This window comes from Drosophila montana, unplaced genomic scaffold, assembly GCF_035044405.1.
Source record: "Drosophila montana isolate Dmon_TW-CO22-7 unplaced genomic scaffold, ASM3504440v1 contig_3200_1, whole genome shotgun sequence".
Taxonomy (NCBI): domain Eukaryota; kingdom Metazoa; phylum Arthropoda; class Insecta; order Diptera; family Drosophilidae; genus Drosophila; species Drosophila montana.
This window is the reverse complement of record NW_026998080.1, coordinates 5,631,980-5,654,946: the sequence shown is the minus strand read 5'-3', so window position 1 is coordinate 5,654,946 and position 22,967 is coordinate 5,631,980. Positions and strand designations below refer to the sequence as shown.

At 42.2% G+C, this 22,967-nt stretch overlaps 5 protein-coding genes and 1 long non-coding RNA gene across 7 annotated transcripts; 4 read left to right on the top strand and 2 right to left on the bottom strand.

Moving 5' to 3' along the window:
- Positions 1–46: 46 nt before the first annotated feature.
- Snrk (SNF related kinase) lies at positions 47–3,938 on the bottom strand. The gene is made up of 9 exons (XM_064686863.1): positions 3,730–3,938; positions 3,135–3,417; positions 2,847–3,065; positions 2,603–2,778; positions 2,173–2,527; positions 1,996–2,115; positions 1,815–1,941; positions 1,112–1,756; positions 47–1,045 (listed from the first exon to the last, which is right to left on the bottom strand). Exons 2-9 carry the CDS (start codon positions 3,341–3,343, stop codon positions 329–331), a joined length of 2,568 nt encoding a protein of 855 aa, XP_064542933.1. The 5' UTR covers positions 3,344–3,417; positions 3,730–3,938; the 3' UTR covers positions 47–328.
- A 1,382-nt stretch (positions 3,939–5,320) lies between these two features.
- LOC135432496 (ATP-dependent translocase ABCB1-like) lies at positions 5,321–8,225 on the top strand. The gene is made up of 3 exons (XM_064688223.1): positions 5,321–5,482; positions 7,446–7,665; positions 7,941–8,225. The coding sequence occupies exons 1-3, from the start codon at positions 5,367–5,369 to the stop codon at positions 8,223–8,225; spliced, it is 621 nt and encodes a 206-aa protein (XP_064544293.1). The 5' UTR covers positions 5,321–5,366.
- A 70-nt stretch (positions 8,226–8,295) lies between these two features.
- Positions 8,296–12,490, top strand: LOC135431653 (ATP-dependent translocase ABCB1-like). Its single transcript, XM_064686893.1, has 6 exons — positions 8,296–10,230; positions 10,773–11,078; positions 11,138–11,277; positions 11,341–11,902; positions 11,968–12,114; positions 12,182–12,490. The coding sequence occupies exons 1-6, from the start codon at positions 8,296–8,298 to the stop codon at positions 12,380–12,382; spliced, it is 3,291 nt and encodes a 1,096-aa protein (XP_064542963.1). The 3' UTR covers positions 12,383–12,490.
- Positions 12,491–13,522: 1,032 nt separating this feature from the next.
- On the top strand, positions 13,523–17,452 carry Usp20-33 (Ubiquitin specific protease 20/33). Of its 2 annotated transcripts, XM_064686761.1 has the most exons (6): positions 13,523–13,538; positions 13,611–13,909; positions 13,983–14,319; positions 14,379–15,126; positions 15,192–16,600; positions 16,660–17,452. In XM_064686761.1, the coding sequence occupies exons 2-6, from the start codon at positions 13,829–13,831 to the stop codon at positions 16,971–16,973; spliced, it is 2,889 nt and encodes a 962-aa protein (XP_064542831.1). In that variant the 5' UTR covers positions 13,523–13,538; positions 13,611–13,828; the 3' UTR covers positions 16,974–17,452. The 2 variants fall into 2 exon arrangements, with proteins under 2 accessions (XP_064542831.1, XP_064542830.1); XM_064686760.1 differs by lacking the exon at positions 13,523–13,538 and having other exon boundaries at positions 13,556–13,909.
- A 291-nt stretch (positions 17,453–17,743) lies between these two features.
- Positions 17,744–19,718, top strand: SmydA-1 (SET and MYND domain containing, arthropod-specific, member 1). The gene is made up of 6 exons (XM_064686900.1): positions 17,744–17,910; positions 17,985–18,436; positions 18,497–18,925; positions 18,988–19,095; positions 19,150–19,334; positions 19,399–19,718. Exons 1-6 carry the CDS (start codon positions 17,779–17,781, stop codon positions 19,638–19,640), a joined length of 1,548 nt encoding a protein of 515 aa, XP_064542970.1. The 5' UTR covers positions 17,744–17,778; the 3' UTR covers positions 19,641–19,718.
- A 1,816-nt stretch (positions 19,719–21,534) lies between these two features.
- On the bottom strand, positions 21,535–22,966 carry LOC135431745 (uncharacterized). Its single transcript, XR_010436813.1, has 2 exons — positions 21,944–22,966; positions 21,535–21,801 (listed from the first exon to the last, which is right to left on the bottom strand). It is a non-coding gene; the product is annotated as an uncharacterized LOC135431745 (long non-coding RNA).
- Position 22,967: the final 1 nt, after the last annotated feature.

Here is a 22,967-nt window from a genome sequence, read left to right as displayed (position 1 = left end):
AGAATACAAACATTTTTTTCGGAATTGCACGAAAACTAATTGTGCGAATGGTGTTTCGAGATTAGGCAACGTTCTCATTAGTAAATGAGTTTAGCATAATGTCAAAAAATGTGCCTTTCTTTTATTGCTAGTTAAAGATTGCATAATAAATTAAATTACTCTACAGCTAATATTAAATTGTCGTATATGTATTTTTATAAACTTTTTGCTTTTTCTTTTTTTTTTGTTTTTGTTTTTTGTTATACATACACGTACATGCATATTTCCTACATATTTTCTACGTTTTAAGATTTAGAATGCACTTTGCAGCTATATTTAACGATAACTATTAAGAAAAGTTCACTACCGGAAAATACTTTCCGAGCCTACGAATTTTCTTCATAGTAACAAAGCATTTAGAGCCGGTAACATGTATTGCTTTGGTAAGGCTTTTATCTTCCAAAATCAAATCGATTTCCTCGATTGAATTTAGATTATAAATATCTTTTGGTGTTTCGTTGGATTTCTTTTTGTTGGTGTTGGTGTTGTTGTTATTGTTGCTACTACTGTTGTTTCTGTTGTTGTTGTTGTTGTTATTATTAAAGATATTATAGTTCTTACTATAATTGTTGTCATTAAAATATTGCTTTTGCTGAAGCGTTGCTTTGGCTGCATTCAATGTGTTCATAATTTGGTCCGTGGTATCTTTGTCCGACCTGATTTCGGACTCCTCGTCATATTCTTCTTTAGTTTCGGCAACTGAGAATGTGTTTAAATTGAATAATGAATTTCTTTGCTCGATATGTTGTTGGCCTGTCGCAGCTGTTGTACCACCGGCGGCTGCTGCTTCATTTATATAGCTGCGGTGACGCAGTTCGTACTCCTGAGCCTCTGTAATGCGATCCAGGGATTGGCTCTCGCGAATGCGCCGTCTTCGCGTTGTTGGGGTAAAATCTAAAACCGCCAATTGCTGTTTTTCCGCTTGGGAATGTTTATCAACATGTTCCTTATGCTGTTTTCTATTCTTTTGTGTGTGAGATTTGCGAGTTTCCTCGGATTTATTTGGCTTGAAATGTAATGAGAGAAATGTATTTAAATATGAGCTCATTGCTGCTACTCTTGCACGATTTACCTCTTTATTCTGTCCCTGCTCCTCCTTCTTGCCACTCACGCCGGAATTACTATTTGAAATGAAATTGGCACCGCTGCTATTGGAGCCGGGTGGTGGATACAATTGATCCTGCGAATCGCTGGAGTCATCATGTGAGTCTCGCCGATGCATGCGAAATCTGATGGGAGTATCGCCAACAAATTTGTTAATCTTCTTCTTGTTACGTGTCTTTGTATCATCGTCGGATGCCTCGGAGCTGCTGCACGATGGCGTACGTATCTTGTTTAACTTTGTACGGCGATGCGTCAGCACAGGATTCTTGCTACTGCTGGGCAATGGCTTTAGCTTTCCAATCTCTAGTTCTTTTAAGCCACTTAATGTATCCTCATCCACCTTGGCACATTTTTCCATTTGCTTTAGCTTTTGAGCAAGCGTCGTATCAACGGACACGACAATCTTTGTGCGTGTATTTGTTGGCACATCGGCTGCTGGTACAGGTGCTGACGAGCTGCTGTGCTCCTCCACCGAGCGATTAAGGCGTCCATCGGAAATGGACTCACGTCGCGTTAAAGCCACTTTTAGCTCATTTCCAATGCCACAGCCCTCATTGGCAGACTCCTCTTCGTCCTCCTCCCGCACAATACTGCATTTGCGAGTTCGCTTATCCTAAGATCATTTAATTAATTAGTGTTATCAATTTGTTGCTCGTTCGCTGAAAACTTACGGGCTTGGCATTATCATTGCCAAATTGTGCTGCCGGCGTCACATTAATGCTAATAGGCACAACTACTTTGGGACTTTCCGTTGGACTCGGCTTATCTGCGACGGGCCTGCGATTAACGTCACCCAGTCTAAATGATAAGCAATATGTATATATAAATATATGTTTACGTTTATCCACTCACTTTAGGCCAGCCTCATGAAGCTTTTGCTTGTTTGCCTCCTCTCGCCGCCTGCGCAAACGCAGTTCAGCCAACAAAAAATATGTGGCCGTAATATGATTGTACTTATTTTTATCCAGAGCTCTGTATTAAAATATTGCATAAGTAAAAATAATAATATTAGCTTGACCGTATACAGACTGCAGTATCTCTTCCTTGGACGCAATGTTTCCGTTTATCATTTTCTGTATAATAAAGGCATGATCCTCTTCACTTAGTTGTTCTCGGCTGACCAGTGGCAGTGAATGCTCCACAGAGTCGGGCTCATCGGTTTGCTTTAGCCAAGCGGATGATGCGATTTCCTCAACAGTGGCGCGTTTCTTTGGATCTCGTACCAGCATTGTTGCAATTAAGCTGCGACATTCTTGTGTCACGTGCGAAGGCACCGTGTACTTGCAATCCATAATCATGGTCAGCGTCTCGGAATCGTTGGCCTTCTCAAAAGGCGCCTGGCCACAAACCAGCATATACAGTATAACGCCCAGTGACCAAATATCTAGCAGAAAATGTCAATAATTTAAAAGAGCTTATCATGTGATAAACGAATGTACACGCACACAGATACACTTACCTACGGCGGGCGCATCGTATGAATCGCCCAATAGAATTTCTGGGGCCGAATATGCGAGACTGCCACAAAATGTCTCCAGCTTTTGGCCCGGCGAGAATTTGTTGCTAAACCCAAAATCCGTGAGCTTGACAAGGCCCAACTTTTCGAAAAATACGACATTCTCTGGCTTCAGGTCTCTGAACGAGTCACGGAAAAAGGTTACGTAAAATGTATGCGAATGTTTCTATGAATTATCTATGCTTACCTGTGCACTACGTGCAGCTGATGACAGTACGTGATCGCGCGAAGTATCTGCCGGAAATACTTGCGCGCCAGCTCCTCGCTCAGTCCGGCATCGTGTTTCATTATATAATCATAAAGATCGCCACCATCGCCCAGTTCCAGCACCAGATATAGCTTGGTCTGTGTGTCAATGACCTCATAGAGCCGCACCACATTTGGATGCTGGACTAGCTTCATGCAGCTGCGGAGATGAGATAAAGTTTGGTCAGACTTTGTGTGCTATAATATTCAGGTGAAATATGTGACTCACCGAACTTCCTGAAACAAATGCGCTTTGGACACCTCGTCAAGCTTTGTTTTATCGACGACTTTCACTGCCACTTTGGCACCCGTGAACACATGTCGGGCCAGCTTCACAACGGCAAAGTGGCCCGAGCCGAGTGTCTCTTCTAGATCATATAGTCCAGCAATCTTGCCATCGCACAGCCCCCCGCCAACCGGTTGTGTTTCCAAGGTCATGATCCTGCTTATCTCTGCCACTGACTGACCCTGCGTGTTGACTTTGCAATTCTCTGAGTTTAACTGAAAAACCACTAGAAATGCATTTTTTATGAGTGGCCCGTTTTAGTACAGTACTTCACAACCACAGGCGGTGCACACAGCTTGAAATTGAAATATTATGTTCTAAATGTTTAATAGTGCCACTCATTGTGTATTATTCATTTGGTTTTATAACACTTCATCTCATTATAGCTTGTTCTTTGTACAGTCTATTTATTAATATGATTTCCAATCAGCCTAAAAGTTTTCACTTTTGTGTCCTGTGTCCAAGGCAGGAATAGCAGTGCACTTAGGGAACAGGGTCGTTATACAAGGGGGAAGCAATGGGGCAGGGCTGTTGTTACCGTTTTCCAGCAGCCGATGCACGCAAAACTATAATGTAGGCTCCATGTTGCGGTTTGTTATTGCGAACTTTGCTTTTAAGTTGCCGTTTTGAAGTATCCTTTAATACACTTTGCTGTTTATCACACAAGAAAAGTACTTATTTTAAACCTTTTGTGTATACTAGAGTTGTATCGAATCGTTCGGAATAAGTTCGATCGAACGACTCACTTAACTGGACGTCCTCGATAATCGTTCATTTAGTTCTAGTTCGCATTTATTTTTCTGCTGCCCTGGGCCAACAGCTAACTTAACTTTGCTAAACTGTTGTTAACAGCGAGCGCTTTTTCTTAATAGGGGCACTCCGATTCTGTTTAGCATAAAATATTACTTGTGGTAAATAGTTTAATAATTAATTTGAACAATTTAATTGATAGTTACGTTTTTGATATATTTAAAAAATAACAGTGCAGTAACCCTGCTCCCAAAATTAACATCAACATATTAGCCTTCCACTTGAACCCCAATATCTTATCTAAAAATAGGGTACGTATTTATGATAGATACATGTTTTAAGAAGCTTTACGCATTAATTGTAAGCTGATTCATCAGATATTTTTTGAGAAACCGAATTAATTGTCAACCAATTGTAAGAGGCTTATTTAAAAGGCCGACGGAACTACAAGCTCGCTCTGAACTGATTCACTGATTGAACTCAGTGCTCAACAATTTTATGATGCTTTGGGCGGGATTAATTCAAATTTTTTGTGTGTAGTAATTTTTTTTTTACTTATATTGTGTTAATAAATTATACAAATTTGTATACCCTTGAAGAGGTAGTTATAAATTTGTCATAATATCGGATCACTATATGATATAACTGTCAAAGGAGCTACCAGTCGAAAATTATATTCTTTTATGGATAACTCTTTTGTTTATTAAGAAATCTTGACCAATCCCAACATTTTTATAAATTTCACTATGCTCCTAATATATAAGCCAAATCTTATCACGATCGCACTACTTTATCAAATAGCTCTCAGCAATTATGAGCTCTACCATTCTTCACACGTATTCGCAAACAGCATTTTCTTAAGTATCTTGTAAAATGCTGTAAAGCTTTTGAAATTAACAACGAAATTGAATATGTAATCGGCTTTGATAGCTAAAGGCGAGAGAGATAAGGATAAACAGAGAGTCGGAGGGAGCGCGCGCACGAATCGCGCTCTTAAATGTTGATTCAATAATGAATGATGAAATCCATAATTGAATCGTTTCGGCTTATCGGCTTAATGTTAAACGCTCTATTGGCTTTGGGCGGTCATTGAATTGGGCCTAAATTAATAAAAATACAAATTTTAAATCACAAATGATAAATTTGGATTTCAACAAGATTATAAACAATTGAAGCATTTTCTATTTAAACGTAACTAGTTTAGTCCATGGTCATGCTCTTCGCTTGTTAATAGCACAATAAATTGATAAACATGGGCCGATATCGACCAATATAAGTTGGGGCCCAGCTATACGCATATATAAGCTCATTTGTTTTGGCCAATTTCGCAAGTCTTCTTCTAACCGCGCTGTTATACAGTTCGTGCGTTCCAAAACGCCCTTAAAATTAAGTGCATAATCATTGAAGTTATTATCATATAAAATAATGACCGCTTCATACGGCAACAGCGTCAAGGATGACGACAGTCGATTGTCACATAACAAGACGAATATTGTCTTGGGTCAATCCTTTGCTGACAAAGACAAAGAACACAAAAGCTTGTGAGTTGAATAATTATCCTGCATTTTTGCCGTGTTCTCCTACCTTTCCCTATCACAGTTTATCAATATATCATTTAACAAATTAATAATAACCCAATGTCGTGGCTGGGGTCAACTGATAATGCAACTGATATTTTGTGCCAACTTCATAGATACATAAATCTGCCCCGATAACCACTATAAATCATAGGATTCTTCCATCAATCAAACGAAATTTGCAAATATCAAAAGGGTCATTTTCTGATGTCTATATAGAATATTTGAGGGTAACATTTATACCTGAAATTTGACTAAGAAAAATCTTGCCAGATTTAGATGCAAAATTGATTTAATTGTAATGTGTGAATGTAATTATGTATGTATGTGTATGCATGTGTGTATGTATGTATGTGCGTATGTACATGTATGTATGCATGTAAATTGTCTTATAAAATACCAATAGCAGATCAATTTTTCTTGTTGCGTGGCAAATTTAAATAAGGAAACGTATTTATTAAAGCTGCCGTCCTCCTCGATTCTCAAAAATGTAAGTAAGGCCTGCAGGCTTCACCTATGAATTAGGCGGCAGGCGGCTTCAACGCTGGAAGCCGAGGAGTCGGAGGAGCATGGCGGAAGAGCAGGAGGAGGGCCAAGGGGGCGGAGTAGGTATGTGGGTATGTAAGTATATAGGTACGTATGTATGTATGTATGTATGTATGAATGTATGTATGTATGTATGTATGTATGTATGTATGTATGTATGTATGTATGTATGTATGTATGTATGTATGTATGTATGTATGTATGTATGTATGTATGTATGTATGTATGTATGTATGTATGTATGTATGTATGTATGTATGTATGTATGTATGTATGTATGTATGTATGTATGTATGTATGTATGTATGTATGTATGTATGTATGTATGTATGTATGTATGTATGTATGTAGAATTGTAGGTATGTAGGTATGTAGGTATGTATGTATGTATGTATGTATGTATGTATGTATGTATGTATGTATGTATGTATGTATGTATGTATGTATGTAGAATTGTAGGTATGTAGCTATGTAGATATGTAGGTATGTAGGTATGTATGTATGTATGTATGTATGTATGTATGTATGTATGTATGTATGTATGTATGTATGTATGTATGTATGTATGTATGTATGTATGTATGTATGTATGTATGTATGTATGTATGTATGTATGTATGTATGTATGTATGTATGTATGTATGTATGTAGTTATGTAGGTATGTAGGTATGTAGGTATGTAGGTGTGTAGGTATATATGTATGTATGTATGTATGTATGTATGTATGTATGTATGTATGTATGTATGTATGTATCTAGGTATGTGGGTTTGTAGGTATGTATGTATGTTAAACGTTTCATAGAACGTTTTTCGCGATTTTTCCACACATGCGAGTGGAATTTCCTGTAACCCCGTCTTAACGTGCACCTTCATCACCTAAGGTAACAGCATTGGAAATTTTAGATTTCTAACTCTTACGGAATGCGTTGTGCGTTGATCACCAATCAGTCAGTCAGTCAGTCAGCCAGTATAAACAGTTTTATATATAGATATATATATAATTGACTGTTGTTGCTTGAGTTGTACCAACGACTTTTAATTTTACTTAAGCCAGAAAGGCGCACGACGTCGCGTTTGCCAAGCTGTGTAGTTTTTGACCAGCGTTTTTCCCGCTTGTGGATCGAATCTTTCAAATTCAATATGAGCTGTGAATTGAACACCATTCAGTCAATCCATCAGGACAAACAATTTTATAAAAAATAAAAACTAAAATAAAAAAAAGTAGTTTTATAGCCGAGAATGCGAATTCGACAATTCCAATTGGTGCTGGGGCCAGCGATAAGAAATGTATTAGATTAAATGAAGATCGAATGGCGTGTGAAGAGGTGTGGCTTTTGGCCAATTTATGGATTCAATAGTTTTGACGTATAATTCTTTCAGCGAACCGAATAAAAGGAAAAAGAATTCGAAGCACAAAGAAGCAGCGGACAGCGATGAGGATGACAAACCGAAAGAAGAGATCAAGCCAGTGGGTTTCTTCACGATGTTCCGCTATGCATCGAAGAAGGATCGCATCCTCTACAGCATCGGTCTGATCTGTGCGCTTGGAATGGGTCTGACAACGCCAGCGAACAGTCTGATCTTTGGAGATCTTGCTAACGTAAGTCAATCAATATGCGATCTTGCCTCTTTGGAACTACCAAATTTGACTTTTCCATATATATGTAAAAAGATTTCCACAGAAGATGATTCCAAGTGGAATCAGATCGTAGTCAAATGTTTCCAATTGGAGTGATCTGACTTGCTGATAAGAAATTCCTCCAGCTCGTTAGGTTGATTAACTATGAAAAGAAAGTGCGCCTAAGTACCTTCAATCGTACCTTATTGAAATATTTTTTATTATTATTGAACATTAATGCTGACGAATTTTTGTAGGACATGATTAACCTTAGTGGACTTGGCCAGGAAGCTGCTTATATGAGAGAATCTTCCAATTCGCAAGCCCTGCTGGACGCGGTGCAAAAGTTTTCGCTGAACGTGACCTACATTGGCCTTGTGATGCTCTGCTGCAGTTACATGGCCATCACGTGCTTCAATTATGCTGCCCACTCGCAAACAATGAGCATACGTTCCAAGTTTTTCAAATCTGTCCTGCATCAGGACATGAGCTGGTACGATATCAATCAGAGCGGCGAGGTAGCCAGCCGAATGAACGAGTAAGTACAAGTCTTTTATTATTTTCCAGAGATCTTAAATGTTTATCTTAAACTCCACAGAGATTTTTGCGAAAATGGAGAATGGTCTGGGCGAAAAAGTTGTGATATTTGCGAATTTAATGGTTGCCTTTGTCGGATCCATTATCCTTGCCTTTATCAAGGGCTGGCAGCTCTCGTTGGTATGCCTTTCTAGTCTGCCGGTGACCCTTATTGCCATGAGCTTTGTGGCAATAGCCACATCCAAGCTGGCTAAACAGGAGGTCAATATGTATGCTGGTGCCGCAATCGTGGCCGAAGAGGCTTTGTCCGGAGTGCGCACGGTCAAGGCGTTTGAGGGCGAACATAAGGAGGTCGCCGCCTACAAAGAGAAAGTCGTCGCGGCCAAGGATCTGAACATTAAGCGTAATATGTTTTCCGGCATTGGTTTCGGACTCTTGTGGTTCCTGATCTACGGCTCGTATGGCCTGGCCTTCTGGTATGGCATTGGACTGGTTATCAACGGACGCCATGATCCGTACTATGATAACTATACGGCCGGCACGATGATAACCGTGTTCTTCTCGGTTATGATGGGCTCCATGAACTTGGGCATGGCATCGCCGTATATTGAGGCATTTGGCATAGCAAGGGGTGCCTGCGCCAAGGTATTCCATATCATTGAGCAGATACCAACCATCAATCCAATCCAGCCGCGCGGCAAGAGCCTCAACGAGCCGCTGACAACCATCGAATTCCGCAACGTTGAGTTCCAGTATCCCACGCGCAAAGAGATACCCATTCTGCAAAAGCTCAATCTGAAGATCCATCGCGGCCAGACGGTGGCTCTGGTGGGTCCCTCGGGTTGTGGCAAGTCCACCTGCATACAGCTGTTGCAGCGCTTTTACGATCCGCAGGGCGGAAACATTTTATTTAACGGCACCAACATCATGGATATCAACATTAACTGGCTGCGCGAGCGCATCGGAGTGGTCGGCCAGGAGCCCGTGCTCTTCGGCCAATCCATATACGAGAACATACGATATGGCCGAGAGGATGCCACCAGGGCGGACATTGAGGCGGCAGCCGCAGCAGCAAACGCTGCCATATTCATTAAAAAACTCCCGAAGGGCTACGACACACTGGTGGGTGAACGTGGAGCCCAGTTGTCCGGCGAGCAGAAACAGCGCATTGCCATTGCTCGCGCTCTGATTCGTGATCCGGAAATACTATTGTTGGATGAGGCGACCTCTGCACTCGATACGGCCAGCGAGGCAAAGGTGCAGGCTGCCCTGGAGAAGGTTAGCCAGGGTCGGACCACAATCATTGTGGCCCATCGCCTGTCGACAGTACGTCGTGCCGACAGGATCGTGGTACTGAACAATGGCCAGGTCGTGGAGACCGGCACTCACCAGGAACTGATGACGATAAGGGGCCACTACTTCAATTTGGTGACCACGCAGATGGGCGATGACGATGGCAGCGCGCTCAGTCCCAGCGGCAATATCTATAAGAACCTCGACATCAAGGATGAGGACGAACAGGAAATTAAAATTATACACGACGCGGTCGACGAGGAAGAAGATCCGAAAGTTCAAAAGCAAAAGAAAAAAGCAAAGAAGGACCAAAATGAGGGCTCCATCTTGTGGGGCATCATGAAACTGAACAAACCGGAATGGATGCAAATCACAGTCGGTTGCATATGTTCAATTATAATGGGCTTTGCTATGCCCGTTTTCGCCCTGCTCTTTGGCAGCATTCTGCAGGTCATGGAATCCCAGGACGATGATTACGTCAGGGAGAACACGACCCAGTATAGTCTGTACTTTCTGATCGCTGGCATTGTTGTTGGCATCGCCACATTTATGCAGATCTTCTTCTTCGGCATTGCGGGCGAGCGCCTCACGGAACGCCTGAGAGGACTCCTGTTCAGCAGCATGCTGAAACAGGAGGTCTCCTGGTTTGATGATCGCGCCAACGGTACGGGCAGTCTCTGCGCCCGGCTATCCGGCGATGCAGCCGCTGTACAGGGCGTAAGTTGATCGAACAATTCCAAACAAATATTAGCCTTTTTATACCCTGAACCCATTAATAATGGGTAAAAAGGGTATAATGTATTTGTGCAAATGTATGTAACAGGCAGAAGGAAGCATCTCCGACCCCATAAAGTATATATATTCTTGATCAGCATCAACAGCCGAGTCGATCTAGCCATGTCCGTCCGTCCGTCCGTCTGTCCGTATGAATGCGAGGATCTCAGAACCTATAAGAGCTAGAGACCTGAAATTTTAGCTGTATGTCTTCCTAGTCCATGCGCAGATCGAGTTTGCTTCCGATAATCGATAACTTGCCCCGTTTCTAAGTAATCGATAAAAAGCGATATCGAAATCCTCTTTTTTGAGCAATTTTGGTAAATAATAAGGGCTAAAATCACCAAACTTGACATGTAGCTTCTAGAATAGTATATATATATCAAGTATCTTTCATATTATACCTATCGCCTGTTGGAAGATGAGGGTTCAGGGTATCCCCTAGTCTCTACTTGTTTTTAATGGTTTTTTATTTATCTTTGCAGGCGACGGGTCAGCGTATTGGCAGCATTATCCAATCGATCGCAACTCTGCTGTTGAGCATCGGTCTGTCCATGTACTATGAGTGGAGCTTGGGCCTGGTGGCAATGGCGTTTACGCCCTTAATTATAATCTCCTTCTATATGCAGAGCATAATCATGGAACAGGAGAACATGGGCAATGCCAAAATAATGGAGAGCACAACCAAATTAGCCGTTGAGGTGGTATCAAATATACGCACGGTGGTTTCCCTGGGACGCGAGGACATGTTCCATCGCAGCTACATCGAGACGCTGTCACCAGCCGTTAAGGTGAAACATTCCTTTGTGTTCCGGACAATCATATATATTAAAGCCATATAATTGTGTAGACATCGCAGAAGAATACGCACTATCGAGGCCTTATCTACGGCCTGTCCAACTCAATGATGTTCTTTGCCTATGCAGCATGCATGTCCTATGGCGGTTGGTGTGTGGTCAATCGGGGTCTACAGTTTGGCGACGTGTTCAAGTGAGCTGCAGCGAATCCAACAAATCGTGGAAAAACGACCTATTAGTACATTTCCCATTGCAGAGTATCGGAGGCATTGATCATAGGCACCGCATCCATCGGCAACGCATTGGCCTTTGCTCCCAACATGCAGAAGGGGATAAGTGCTGCTGTGACCATACTGAGATTCCTGGAGCGTAAGCCACTAATTGCCGACAGTCCTGGCGTCTCCTTGAAGCCCTGGCACTCTAACGGCAATGTGCTGTTCGATAAGGTGAAATTCAGCTATCCGACGCGTCAGGAAGTCCAGGTGCTGCGGGACCTAGTTCTTGCGGTGCAAACTGGCCAGAAAGTGGCACTGGTGGGTCCGTCGGGCTGCGGCAAATCCACTTGCATTCAGCTGCTGCAGCGATTCTACGACGTGGACGCTGGTGCCGTGCAGATCGATGGCCATGATATCCGCCAATTGGCCATTTCAAATCTGCGCATGCAGCTGGGCATTGTCTCGCAGGAGCCGATCCTATTCGATCGCAGCATACGTGAAAATATTGCCTATGGTGACAATTCCCGAATTGTCACGGATCAGGAGATTATTGCGGCGGCCAAGAAGTCCAATATACATCAGTTCATTGCCAATTTGCCGCTGGTGAGTCCCCATCCAATGTGCTTCCCTTAGATTTTCTCAATTCTATTCTACTTCGTTTTTGCCAGGGCTATGAAACACGAATGGGTGAGAAGGGCGCACAGTTATCCGGAGGGCAGAAACAACGTATTGCCATTGCACGCGCCCTCATTCGAAATCCGAAAATACTTCTGCTCGATGAGGCTACATCAGCATTGGACGCGGAAAGCGAGAAGGTTAGTTGGCAACCGTTTTTGCTGTTTGGAAAATATTTAATGCTTATTCCTGCTTATTACCTAACAGATCGTTCAAGAGGCATTGGATGTGGCTGCCGAGGGACGCACCACAATTAGCATAGCCCATAGATTGTCCACCATTGCCGACTCGGATATTATCTACGTATTCGAGAACGGAGTCGTCTGTGAAAGCGGCAATCACAAAGAGCTTCTCCAGAACCGTGGACTCTACTACACATTGCACAAATTGCAAACTGGCACGATGTAAATGGCTCTCGGGCTGCTAGTCATTATTTTAGTGTAATCAGTTTCGATCTATTGCAGCCTTTCGATCAAAGCGCAACTAAGTAGTATTGTACGGAAAATAAATTCACATATATAAATCCATATTAACATTTTAGTAGTTAAGATACAAACATTCAGATATTTATGAAAATTTTAACTATTTCAAAACTCTAAAATAGTACTTCTTGTCATCAACGGTCGACAATCACGTGCTTCAAATAAGCATCGCTCACTTTGAGAAATACAAATAATTTGAATTGCTTTGTTCCCGCTCCTAGCTTAATACAATTGTTCAACACTAATTTCAAGAAGTAGTTCAGTTCCAGTTCGTGCTAACAGTTCGATAAGCATTTTGACTAGACTACATTAGGGTAATTATGTAATTTTCTTTGGCTGCACTGCTTTATAAGTATCTCTAAAATGTTAGATCGATTTGGTTCAAATTTTAAGGCTTGCTAGATTGAGTTGGCTTTATTCAAACATATGCGCTTTGTTGATTAATTCTACCTGAATCGAAATATTTAAAGAATAAATAAAAGACCGATTCTAACTTAACGCATATGTCCCTGGGCCAAACCTTAGTTAACAGTTTTTCCAACTGTTGTTAACAGCGTGAACTCTTTCTTTAAAAAGCGTTCTTAGTTCATAGTTTAACAGCAAAGCTCTGATCCCGATTTTAACTAGTCCGAAAGAATTACTGCAAATGTAGCACAAATTTGAATTTTGCAGATTACTGGTTACAACTCAATCGATAACAATAGCAAAACATTACCATAAAAAAAGCTACTTTAGTTAACACAAATCGATTTTTAAACCTTAAAAGGTGTACATTTAATTGGAATAGGAGATGAAGCGCTACCCATTTGTAACGTTCTTCTAATCAGCCAAGGACAGCGAAATATCGACTATCTTATCGGATCTACCTAACTAATCGACTGGCCGCCACTGAGACTCGTGCAAAGCCAATAGCAGCCAATCCAACACTAAAATAATTTGTATAGAGCAAATAATTGGTTTTAAAACCTGCTAAGGTGGGAATTTCTTGATATTTTTAAAGGGTCACAATAGCGATATGGCAGTTTTGACCTACACTCGAATCGCTACTGTGCTATATCTACTCGTGACAAAGTAACAAGTGCGTAAGTATCGGCCATCTCTATATTCGAGCGAACTGTCTGAAGGCATAAAAACATTTCTTTTTATTTTTATAGCGAAAGTGGTAGATTTTTGTCCTTTAAAATTCGTGGATACAACCATCGGTCAAGTTGCATGTTCTGGAAGCTTCGGTCTTCCAGTACAACGCCTGGTCAATGCAGTAGTTACATTCGCTAGCGTAGCGTTCAAAGCACCACAAAAATAAAAAAAACGAACTCTTATCAAAATTCTCAATTAAAGTTGTAATATTAATTATTCGAAAGCGAACCATATAATGAGTTTGAGTTTCAACAATCCACAAAAATGCTCATACATAGAAAGTAAGCACTGCACCGAATTGGACCTGGGTCAAAAGGTGAGCCAGCTGAATCAAACTCTATTACATGACTTTTCAATTTTTCCAATACCCTGCACTTTTATTGACATAGACGATAAACAGCCTGTCGATGCGTAATATGCGATACCAGGACAAAGGAAAACTCTTTAGCTGCTCGCTTAATTCGTTAGCCAGGCGCGATGACTTCGATGATGAAGCCACGGGCTCGGGCACTGGCCTTGTCGGCCTGCAGAACATTGCGAATACGTGTTACATGAATTCGGCTCTGCAGGCGCTGAGTAATTTATCTCCAGTGACGCATTACTTTATCAACTGCAGCGACCTTGTGGAGCATATTGCGAGCACGCCGCGCTCCAAGCCGGCTGGTTTAGCTAAAAGCTATCAACGCCTGATGCAGGAAATGTGGCTGGAAGTCGACGATCCAAAGGGTAATTAGTATATGCATCTCATTTGAAATGGTTCTCTATTTAAGATTCAATTATTGCAGATTTTCTGGCGCCGCGTGGTATTTTGTATGGCATTCGGTCAGTACATCCAATGTTTCGCGGCTATCAGCAACATGACACACAAGAATTTCTACGCTGCTTTATGGATCAGCTGCATGAGGAGTTAACGGAGCCGCCACAGCAGCAGCTACCACAAGGCCAACAGCAGCAGGCCAGCGAAACTGATGATGAGAATTACGATGAGGCGCCAAAGGCATGTCATACGCCCACCGCATCAGAAAGCGAGTACGATACCTGTGAGAGTAGCATCTCGGAGCGCTCCTCAGAAGTTCTAATGAAGACCGAGTACTACATAGCGCCGCATCGCAACAGCAGCAGCAATCCCATATCAGATACATCCACAACGCAACAGCAAAGCCCGAAGACAGTTCATGAATCGAAGCCAGTGGAGGCGGCACATTCAATAATCAGCGATGTATTCGACGGCAAACTGCTATCCTCTGTGCAGTGCCTGACTTGTGATCGGATCTCTACACGCGAAGAAACATTCCAGGATCTATCCTTGCCCATACCGACCCGTGACTTTCTAAATGTTCTGCACCAGACACACAGCCTGAGCGTACAGAGCCTTAATGCAGCCGACCTGGCATCGGCGCGCAGCAACGAGGGCTGGCTTGCCTGGATGTGGAATATGGTGCGTTCATGGATATTCGGTCCATCTGTAACGCTCTACGATTGCATGGCCAGTTTTTTCAGCGCGGATGAGCTCAAGGGCGACAATATGTACAGGTAAACGGGGCGAATTGATTATCATATAAAGCAAATATGTAATCCCTGTGTATTTTCGGTTGCAGCTGCGAACGCTGCAACAAGTTACGCACGGGCATCAAGTATTCGCGTGTGCTCAACTTGCCGGAGGTGTTGTGCATCCATCTGAAGCGTTTCAGGCACGATCTCTCCTACAGCTCAAAGATATCCTCGCATGTATACTTTCCGCTCGAGGGCTTCGATATGCGGCCGTATCTGCACAAGGATTGCACATCGCTGGTGCCCACGTACAATCTGTGCTCGGTCATTTGTCACCATGGCACCGTCGGTGGCGGCCACTATACGTGCTACGCGCGCAACGCGCTGAATGGACGCTGGTACGAGTTTGATGATCAGCTCGTGATGGAGGTTACGCCAGATGTAGTACAGAACTGTCAGGCGTATGTGCTATTCTACCAAAAACACAATCCCCAAATGAAAATGGTGCGCGAGGAGGCGATCAATTTGTCCACCTCGAATCCGTTATACGAAGGCGATATACAATTCTATGTGACACGCGAGTGGCTATCACGACTGGCCACATTCTCGGAGCCGGGTCCGATAAACAATCAGGATATGCTGTGCCCACACGGCGGTATTCTACATTCCAAAGCATCGTTAATTAGTCAAATTGCCGTGCCCATTCCGCAGCCGCTGTGGGATTTTCTCTACAACCGTTTCGGCGGCGGTCCGGCCGTTAACATTATGTTCGAGTGCGATATATGCAAGCGTGCCGCAGATTTGCTCTATCGCCGCCAGCAATACGAACTAGCCGTCTTTACCAAATACAATGTGCAGCAGAGCGAACTGGACGCGACTGCCATCTATGCGATTGCCATGCCCTGGCTGCGCGCGTGGCAGCAGTTTCTGCGCGGCATAACCCACAAGGAACCGGGACCCATTAACAACGAGGGCATTGCCGACACCAATTTGCTGAACGGCTCGGCCATCAGCTGTGTGCGTGCCGGCTCCGATTATGCCCAGCTCAATGCGCCCCTCTGGCGATTTCTACGCGGCATTTATGGCGGTGGACCCGAAATAATGCTGAGAAGTGCGTTGTCCGATGATGAGGCTGATGAGATTGAAATAATCGATCAGGACGATGACGAGGATGAGGATGAGGATCTGGATATTTCCACTGACATCTATCAATACAATCAATCGGACACGGAAAGCAATTTGGGCAGAGCCCACAATGAAAGTCCAACGCCATCATCATCACCAGGGCCCGAAATGCGGCCAGTTGAGCAGGAGCTGCCGGCCACAAAGCCCGAGGCAGCATATACAGAAACAATGTCAAATGGCAACATAAGTACCAGTACCAACAATATTAGCTCAAGGCGTGGCCGTTCGAATGCCAGATCCATTAAGGTCGCAGCTTTGCGCATGAATATGCGTAAGCGTGGCCGAAATCGTAATGCCCTCAAACAGCACTCCGAGATGTTTGGTGCGAGAGGTAAATATGGGCAGCAATCAAATTTATAAGCAATATTTAAAAATTGTTTAACCGTTAAGGTCTCTATAATCCGCATGCGGATGCTGCCTCTGGAGCTTTGACTAAAACTGAGGCTGACCACGATATTCGAGACAGGGAACAAAGTGCGACTGCGACAGCGACGGCGACGGCAACGGTGACGCTGGAGACAGGAACTGCATTTCAAACAGAATACACAATACCATTCCAAAGTGATAATTTCCAGGTTAATGGGGCGCGGGATAAGAAGCGCGAGAGAAACAAGCTGCGCAATAACAACAAAGAGAATGTTAAACTGCAGAAATTTGTGATGCTGCGCGAGGCAAATGGAGCCAATGAGGAGACTGATATATGATCGACAGCCGGTGCGAAACGGAAAACTGAAGCATTTTATGAGTGTCAATCGCTGCCGATGTTTAGGCCAAAAGCAAAGTTTAGGCATTAGAAATAGTTACAATACCTCACTGTTTAACGGGGTGGAGGCTATATATATATATAAACTATGTAAAAATTGTATTTATAAATTGAAACGTATGGATTGCTAACAAATATTATACACACAACGGTAGCCCTCGTGTCAGATACGAGCTGTTGTAGATACCATCCCGAAAAAGATGAACGAAAGTTATAAACAAAAGGAAAGCGAGTGTAAAGCTTTGTGTACACGTTTACACCCAGTCACCCCGCCCATCCCAATTCCTTCCTTAACTACCTCCAAACACAAATTGTACATAATGTCGCCTCCAATGGTGCAAACACAGAAAATAAAAGAACTTAAGTAACAAACACAAAAAACCAAAAAACCAAAACAAATTAAACGATTCAACAACTGTACGCTATCTGTGAATTTCTTGTTTAGGATCAGCCATCAGCTGTTCGGAGCAAATGGGATGTCAGCTAGAAAATAATCGTGCACAGCACTGGTCCACCACGTTAATTGTGTGTAGTCTATTTATAGAGCCCCCCGTATGTACATATGCTCGGCTCTCTATATGCCCAACTCTCTTGTCCCACATCTCGGCGCTGCTCTGGTCTGAGGCAGTGAAACGGAAACGTGTGTGCATGCACAAGCATTGTGTCTAAATTGTCGAATAGAAAATCTATAATTTGAGTGGCGGCTTTCGGGTGGGTTTTTTTTTCCCAGAGAACATTTGCAAAAAATGAATCCGTGTCAGGTGTGCGAGACTGCAACAAAAAACAAATGCTCCAACTGCAACCAGGTCTCGTACTGCTCGGTGCAGCATCAGAAGCAGGACTGGAAGGCGCACAAAGGCCAATGCTATCCATTTAAGGTGACAATTAACTATATATGATTTAATTGGGAGCTGCCTAAAAAATTCTAACCTCAAAAACCGAACTATTGCAGATAGCGCAAAACGAGCTGCTGGGCCGCCATTTGGTGGCCACACGTAACATCAAACCCTATGAGATTGTTATAAAGGAGGCGCCGCTGATGCGCGGCCCGGCCCAAATCTCGGCGCCGGTCTGCATGGGCTGCCTGAACTGCATCGAGCCGAACGATCACATCACCTGCGACAAGTGTGGCTGGCCGCTGTGTGGGCCGGAGTGCCAGGCGCTGGACGAGCACAGGGCCGAGTGCCAGCTGACACAGGAGCGCGGTCAAAAGGTGAACGTGCAGGAGTTCAATGGACCGCATCCGCTCTACACCTGCGTCAGCGCGGTGAGATGCCTCCTCATTGGCGAGACAAATCCGGCAAATGCAGCGAAATTCAAGCAACTGGAAACGTTGGAGCAAACACGTCGCGGCTCGAATCAATGGAAGGCTGACCTGGCCAGCATTGGACAGTTCATACCCAAGTACGTACATATAAGCAATCATGTTTAGCAGATTTCCAATAATTCATTTTCCATGCACAGGTTCTTTCGCACGCAGAAATTCAGCGAGGAGGAAATCATGCGTGCCGTGGGCGCCCTGCAAATCAATGGACACGAGGTGCCCACATCGGATCCACCGCATGTGGCGGTATTCTATACGGCCTCGTTTACGGAAAACTCGTGTGTGCCCAATCTGGCCAAGAGCTTCAATAAGCATGGACACTGCATGCTCTGGGCACCACGCGAGATCAAAAAGAATTCGCATTTGAGCATTTGCTATTCGGACGCCGTTTGGGGCACAGCCGATCGCCAGCGGCATCTGATGCAGACGAAGCTCTTCAAGTGCAGCTGCGAGCGCTGCCTGGATGTCACCGAGCTGGGCACCAACTACAGCGCCCTCAAGTGTGAGGATCGCAAGTGTCCCGGCCTGTTGTTGCCAATCAAGGCGGACGACTGGAATGGCAGCTGGCGGTTTGTGCTTACGATTCCATATTTCCAACGAGATCCTTAAATCGAATTGATTTCTGTTTCAGCTGTCGCGAGTGCCAGAAACAAGTGCAGAGAAAGTACGTGGACGGCATATTGGAGCGCGCCAGTCAGGATATTCAAAGCATGGAAAAAACTGCCGAAAATGGTTTCAAGTAAGTTGGTTGCCTTCCTTAATCTGGCGTATAACTCTTCATTATTACTCCCAGATACTTAAAGCACTACGAGAAATGGTTGCCCACGCAGCATTATCACCTGAGCGAGGTTAAAATTCTTCAGGTGCAGCTGATTGCCAAGGATCAGCAGGAGCTAATGATACTATCCGATGAGCATCTGCAATTGAAATTAAAATATGCCAAGGAATTGATTGAACTCTATGAAACTATAGCGCCCTGTAAGTCAATCCGTAAATTCCATACATGTAAAACTTATTCGCATTTACTAAAATTATGAAATAGGTGAAGTCCGAATGCTGGGCACACTCTGCTTTGAGCTGCATTCAGCTATTTCCGAGAATACACGACGCATAGCCCTACAATCGAATCTCTCGCCCAGGGAAATGCTTGAGGAATCTTTGCTGTACGTGGAAAAGTGCGTCAACTATTTGCAATACGAATCGGACATATTTGTCGAGGGGCATATCTTGAAACAGGCAAAAATCAATCGAGATGCTTTGCGCATGGTCATTAGAATATCTTAATTATGTACTTACACTCATTTTTGACCTTTTTTTTATTGATTATTGTGCTGTCGGTGAAAGTATAACAGAAAAACCACAACAAATAAAAGCGCGCTAAACAATAATTAATATTAGAATTGCCAGCTTTTTGTCACGCAATTCATATCATTCAGCTAAATGTCTTGAAACATTCAGTGTTGCTAAATGTTGTTAAGAGCTGTGCTGTAAAATACGTTTGAGCACCGGCAGTTAAATTTGAAATGCAAACATTTGGCACCTGAACTGCGCAGACGCGTTTCTTATATTTACACTTACATTGCTGTTTTGTTAGTATCCAGCAAAGGAGATTTCAAAGTCAAACGTATCCTCCTTTGAGTTGTATGCCGTGCGGCAACGGTTGTCTATAACAGTGAAAAAGCATTTTGCAAGGAAAACAAGTAGCTCAAAAAATTATTTTGCATTTTTAAAAGCGCTCTAGCAGCGTGGACATAGTTAACATTAAATTTTTGACTATTTTAATAAAAAAAAAGAAGATTTATTAACTGGAGAACCTTCCAGTAACTACAAATTGTGTCGATTTATATTATATATTTTTTATAAGGTAAGCTGATAATTAAGTTAAATTACGCAACTCGTTTAGGACATATGGACAAGGCGCTTTCTTTCTTTGGGTGTACCGTTGGCAAAAAACATACAAAAACAAGGATTGCTTAGATTTGGGTATCAAATTTCCATGTTATTGGCATATAGCGTTACTGAGGCACATTTACTGCGTAATTCGTAACTGGCGTGCGAAAACTGGGCGTCTGCGTGAACCACCTTACATATGCATGTATGTATGTATGTACATTCAAGCCAACATAATACATACATACATAATATTCTTGTATACCATAATAAAACATATTTAAATTCTAATCTTATAATGCTATCTTGCATAAACAACTCCTCCAATGACCATCGAGTGTACAGTAAATAAAATAGCTGCTCGTGGCATCCTATCAGTCCCTAGATATTCCACTCGACAACGAAAGTGCTCCAGTCTTGAAATTGAAAACAAAAGAAATCCGCACTCAGATTCTAATTGTATATGTGTGTATATATAGTAGTAATATATAATCGACGATTGTAAATTAAACTCATATCAAAAATCATAATCACAACCCGCAAACGTGGACGCTGGTCTTTTGTGTTGATCATCGTCAACAACACAAAGGGCCTAAAAATAGCATCGGCTTGTGTACAGTTCATTCCGGTTAAATGCAAACGATTATAATAAAATTTAATGTCTCACTGATGCATAATTTGTTACATTTCCCCGACATGTAAATCAGTTGCCAGACGGAGCAACTGTGAGATGCCGTTAAAAGCAAGTGGGCCACATTTTTGAGGCATGTTGGCGCCGCAAATGCATTGTCAATCATTATACAAATGGATGTATCTATTATTTAAATTGAATGGAGAATTCCATTTCCAATTGAAGAGTGGCTCAAAACAATAATAAATAAATTATTTAGCATTTGACGAGCCTTCATGTGCTGATCTCACAAGATCGGCGCAATCAATTGACCCATCTTCTGTGCCATTGTCATTATTTCTTTTATTGAGCATGAGAGTTTAATTGATAACATAAATTGAGTTTAATTAATGTTAATATATGTATGTGCGTATGCATATGTGAAGTAGCAATAAATTCGTGTGTCGCAAGGTTTACATTGTCCAATTTTATGGGACTTTCGCTTTTTTCGATCTGCAGTCGTAAAGCACTGCGTATGTATTTAAAAATATATATATGTATACATATGTACGTTCTCAAAGTGTGCCTGCCATATAATTCAATATGTTTACATTTTAAGTGTTGTGAAATGTTTACAGTCAAAAACTGACCTCATCGCATTTTCACGAGGCTGCAAAATGATTTCTGAAATTTTTATTATCAGGATGCGAAGATATTAAGGCGTAAATTCATGTTTGGCAACAAAGAACAAAGACAGCTTTACGTACAAAAGATGTGCGTATGTATGTGTCTGTTTTATGTACATGTATGTGCATTGCGTTTTCTATCTCCGCATTCTGTTTTTAGCGCACCAATTCCATAACTTGAGTAGCTTGCGGCCAACGGCCAATGCGCTTTTTCACAGCCAAGCGGAGTTGAGGGTGAGATTGAGAACCAAAACAAGAGCTGCAGAGAGCGAGATAAAAAGAAGAAGATGGAAAAAGAGAAATAGAGTGAGAGAGAGCGTGACAAAGTGTGTGAGAGCGAGCAGTTTGCCGGCTCATGTATTTTGCACGCGTTGGGTGCGTGATAATCACGCAGTACTCACATGTTTGTTGGCTGTTGTTGTGCTTGTTGTTGTTGTTGTGGTAGTACTGGTGTTGACCCTCATTTCCATTCAAACATCTCTCTTGCTCGCTTTAGCAAACAAAAAGCGCACACACTTAGATAAGTGTGGGTATGTACATGTGTAAGTTTGTGTGCGTATATAATCGATGCGATTGTGTATGTACAAAGTTGTTTATTTGTTTTGAGTTGAAACAAACAATAAATAACAAATCTTTAATTGTAAATAAAAATAATCAATGAGTAGTTTACTATCTCAATAGCTTTCTTACTACGTAATGCCACACGCAGCGACTTGGAACGTGACTAATTCACTGTTTTTTTTTTTGTAAGATGTTTTTCTTATTTCATTAGTATATTTTCAAAAATATAGAACATTTCGAAAATATAAAAGTTGAGGGCCGGTTGACAACATCAGCACGCGTCGCAGTTCTGTTTATATTTGTTTTGGCCATAAATCTGCCGTTTACCCCGATAAATATATTTATCATATATGTATAGTAAATAGAATATAGTATAGAGTTTGTTTTTGATTTTTACTTTGAATATGTTTACGAACCGACTCGCATTTGTTTTGTTCACAGTTTTTAATTCGATTAACGAATACATGTATATACATACAAATGAATATAAACAAAAGATAAACAACAACATTCTGGCTACACTGACAAAAATTGTTGGGTTCAAAACATACTTAGCTGATATTTAATTATGTAGTGCAAGCCTTACAAAAGATAGGGCTGCTAATATTTACATTGAATAATATTTTCCATGGTTTGTGCTTGATTTTGCATATTCCAATAAAATTAGCAATTTTAGGTATCCAAGAATCTAGAACAAATATTGTTTGTATGTGTATCTCAGTGCACGCGCTCAGTGCATGCATTGCGTGCTTGTACAGAAGTATTATGTATCTATCCGTGTGTATGTGTGTGTATATCTGTGTGTGTATGTGCAGCTTTTGGTTTTTCAACTTATTCCACCTCTGTTGACGCCGACGTCGTCGC

Excerpts from the sequence above, each read along its gene's own strand:
- Snrk (XM_064686863.1), bottom strand. The coding sequence starts at position 3,343 with ATGACCTTGGAAACACAACCGGTTGGCGGGGGGCTGTGCGATGGCAAG. Across the intron at positions 3,066-3,134 it reads CATTTGTTTCAGGAAGTTCG|CTGCATGAAGCTAGTCCAGC; the intron begins GTGAGTCACATA and ends TCATCTCCGCAG. Across the intron at positions 1,046-1,111 it reads AGCAGGGACAGAATAAAGAG|CCAAATAAATCCGAGGAAAC; the intron begins GTAAATCGTGCA and ends TTACATTTCAAG.
- LOC135432496 (XM_064688223.1), top strand. The coding sequence starts at position 5,367 with ATGACCGCTTCATACGGCAACAGCGTCAAGGATGACGACAGTCGATTG. Across the intron at positions 5,483-7,445 it reads GACAAAGAACACAAAAGCTT|CGAACCGAATAAAAGGAAAA; the intron begins GTGAGTTGAATA and ends TAATTCTTTCAG. Across the intron at positions 7,666-7,940 it reads TCTTTGGAGATCTTGCTAAC|GACATGATTAACCTTAGTGG; the intron begins GTAAGTCAATCA and ends GAATTTTTGTAG.
- LOC135431653 (XM_064686893.1), top strand. The coding sequence starts at position 8,296 with ATGGAGAATGGTCTGGGCGAAAAAGTTGTGATATTTGCGAATTTAATG. Across the intron at positions 11,278-11,340 it reads CAGTTTGGCGACGTGTTCAA|AGTATCGGAGGCATTGATCA; the intron begins GTGAGCTGCAGC and ends TTCCCATTGCAG. Across the intron at positions 12,115-12,181 it reads TGGACGCGGAAAGCGAGAAG|ATCGTTCAAGAGGCATTGGA; the intron begins GTTAGTTGGCAA and ends ATTACCTAACAG.
- Usp20-33 (XM_064686761.1), top strand. The coding sequence starts at position 13,829 with ATGAGTTTGAGTTTCAACAATCCACAAAAATGCTCATACATAGAAAGT. Across the intron at positions 13,910-13,982 it reads AATTGGACCTGGGTCAAAAG|ACGATAAACAGCCTGTCGAT; the intron begins GTGAGCCAGCTG and ends TTATTGACATAG. Across the intron at positions 15,127-15,191 it reads AAGGGCGACAATATGTACAG|CTGCGAACGCTGCAACAAGT; the intron begins GTAAACGGGGCG and ends TTTCGGTTGCAG.
- SmydA-1 (XM_064686900.1), top strand. The coding sequence starts at position 17,779 with ATGAATCCGTGTCAGGTGTGCGAGACTGCAACAAAAAACAAATGCTCC. Across the intron at positions 17,911-17,984 it reads GCCAATGCTATCCATTTAAG|ATAGCGCAAAACGAGCTGCT; the intron begins GTGACAATTAAC and ends GAACTATTGCAG. Across the intron at positions 19,096-19,149 it reads ACTGCCGAAAATGGTTTCAA|ATACTTAAAGCACTACGAGA; the intron begins GTAAGTTGGTTG and ends TATTACTCCCAG.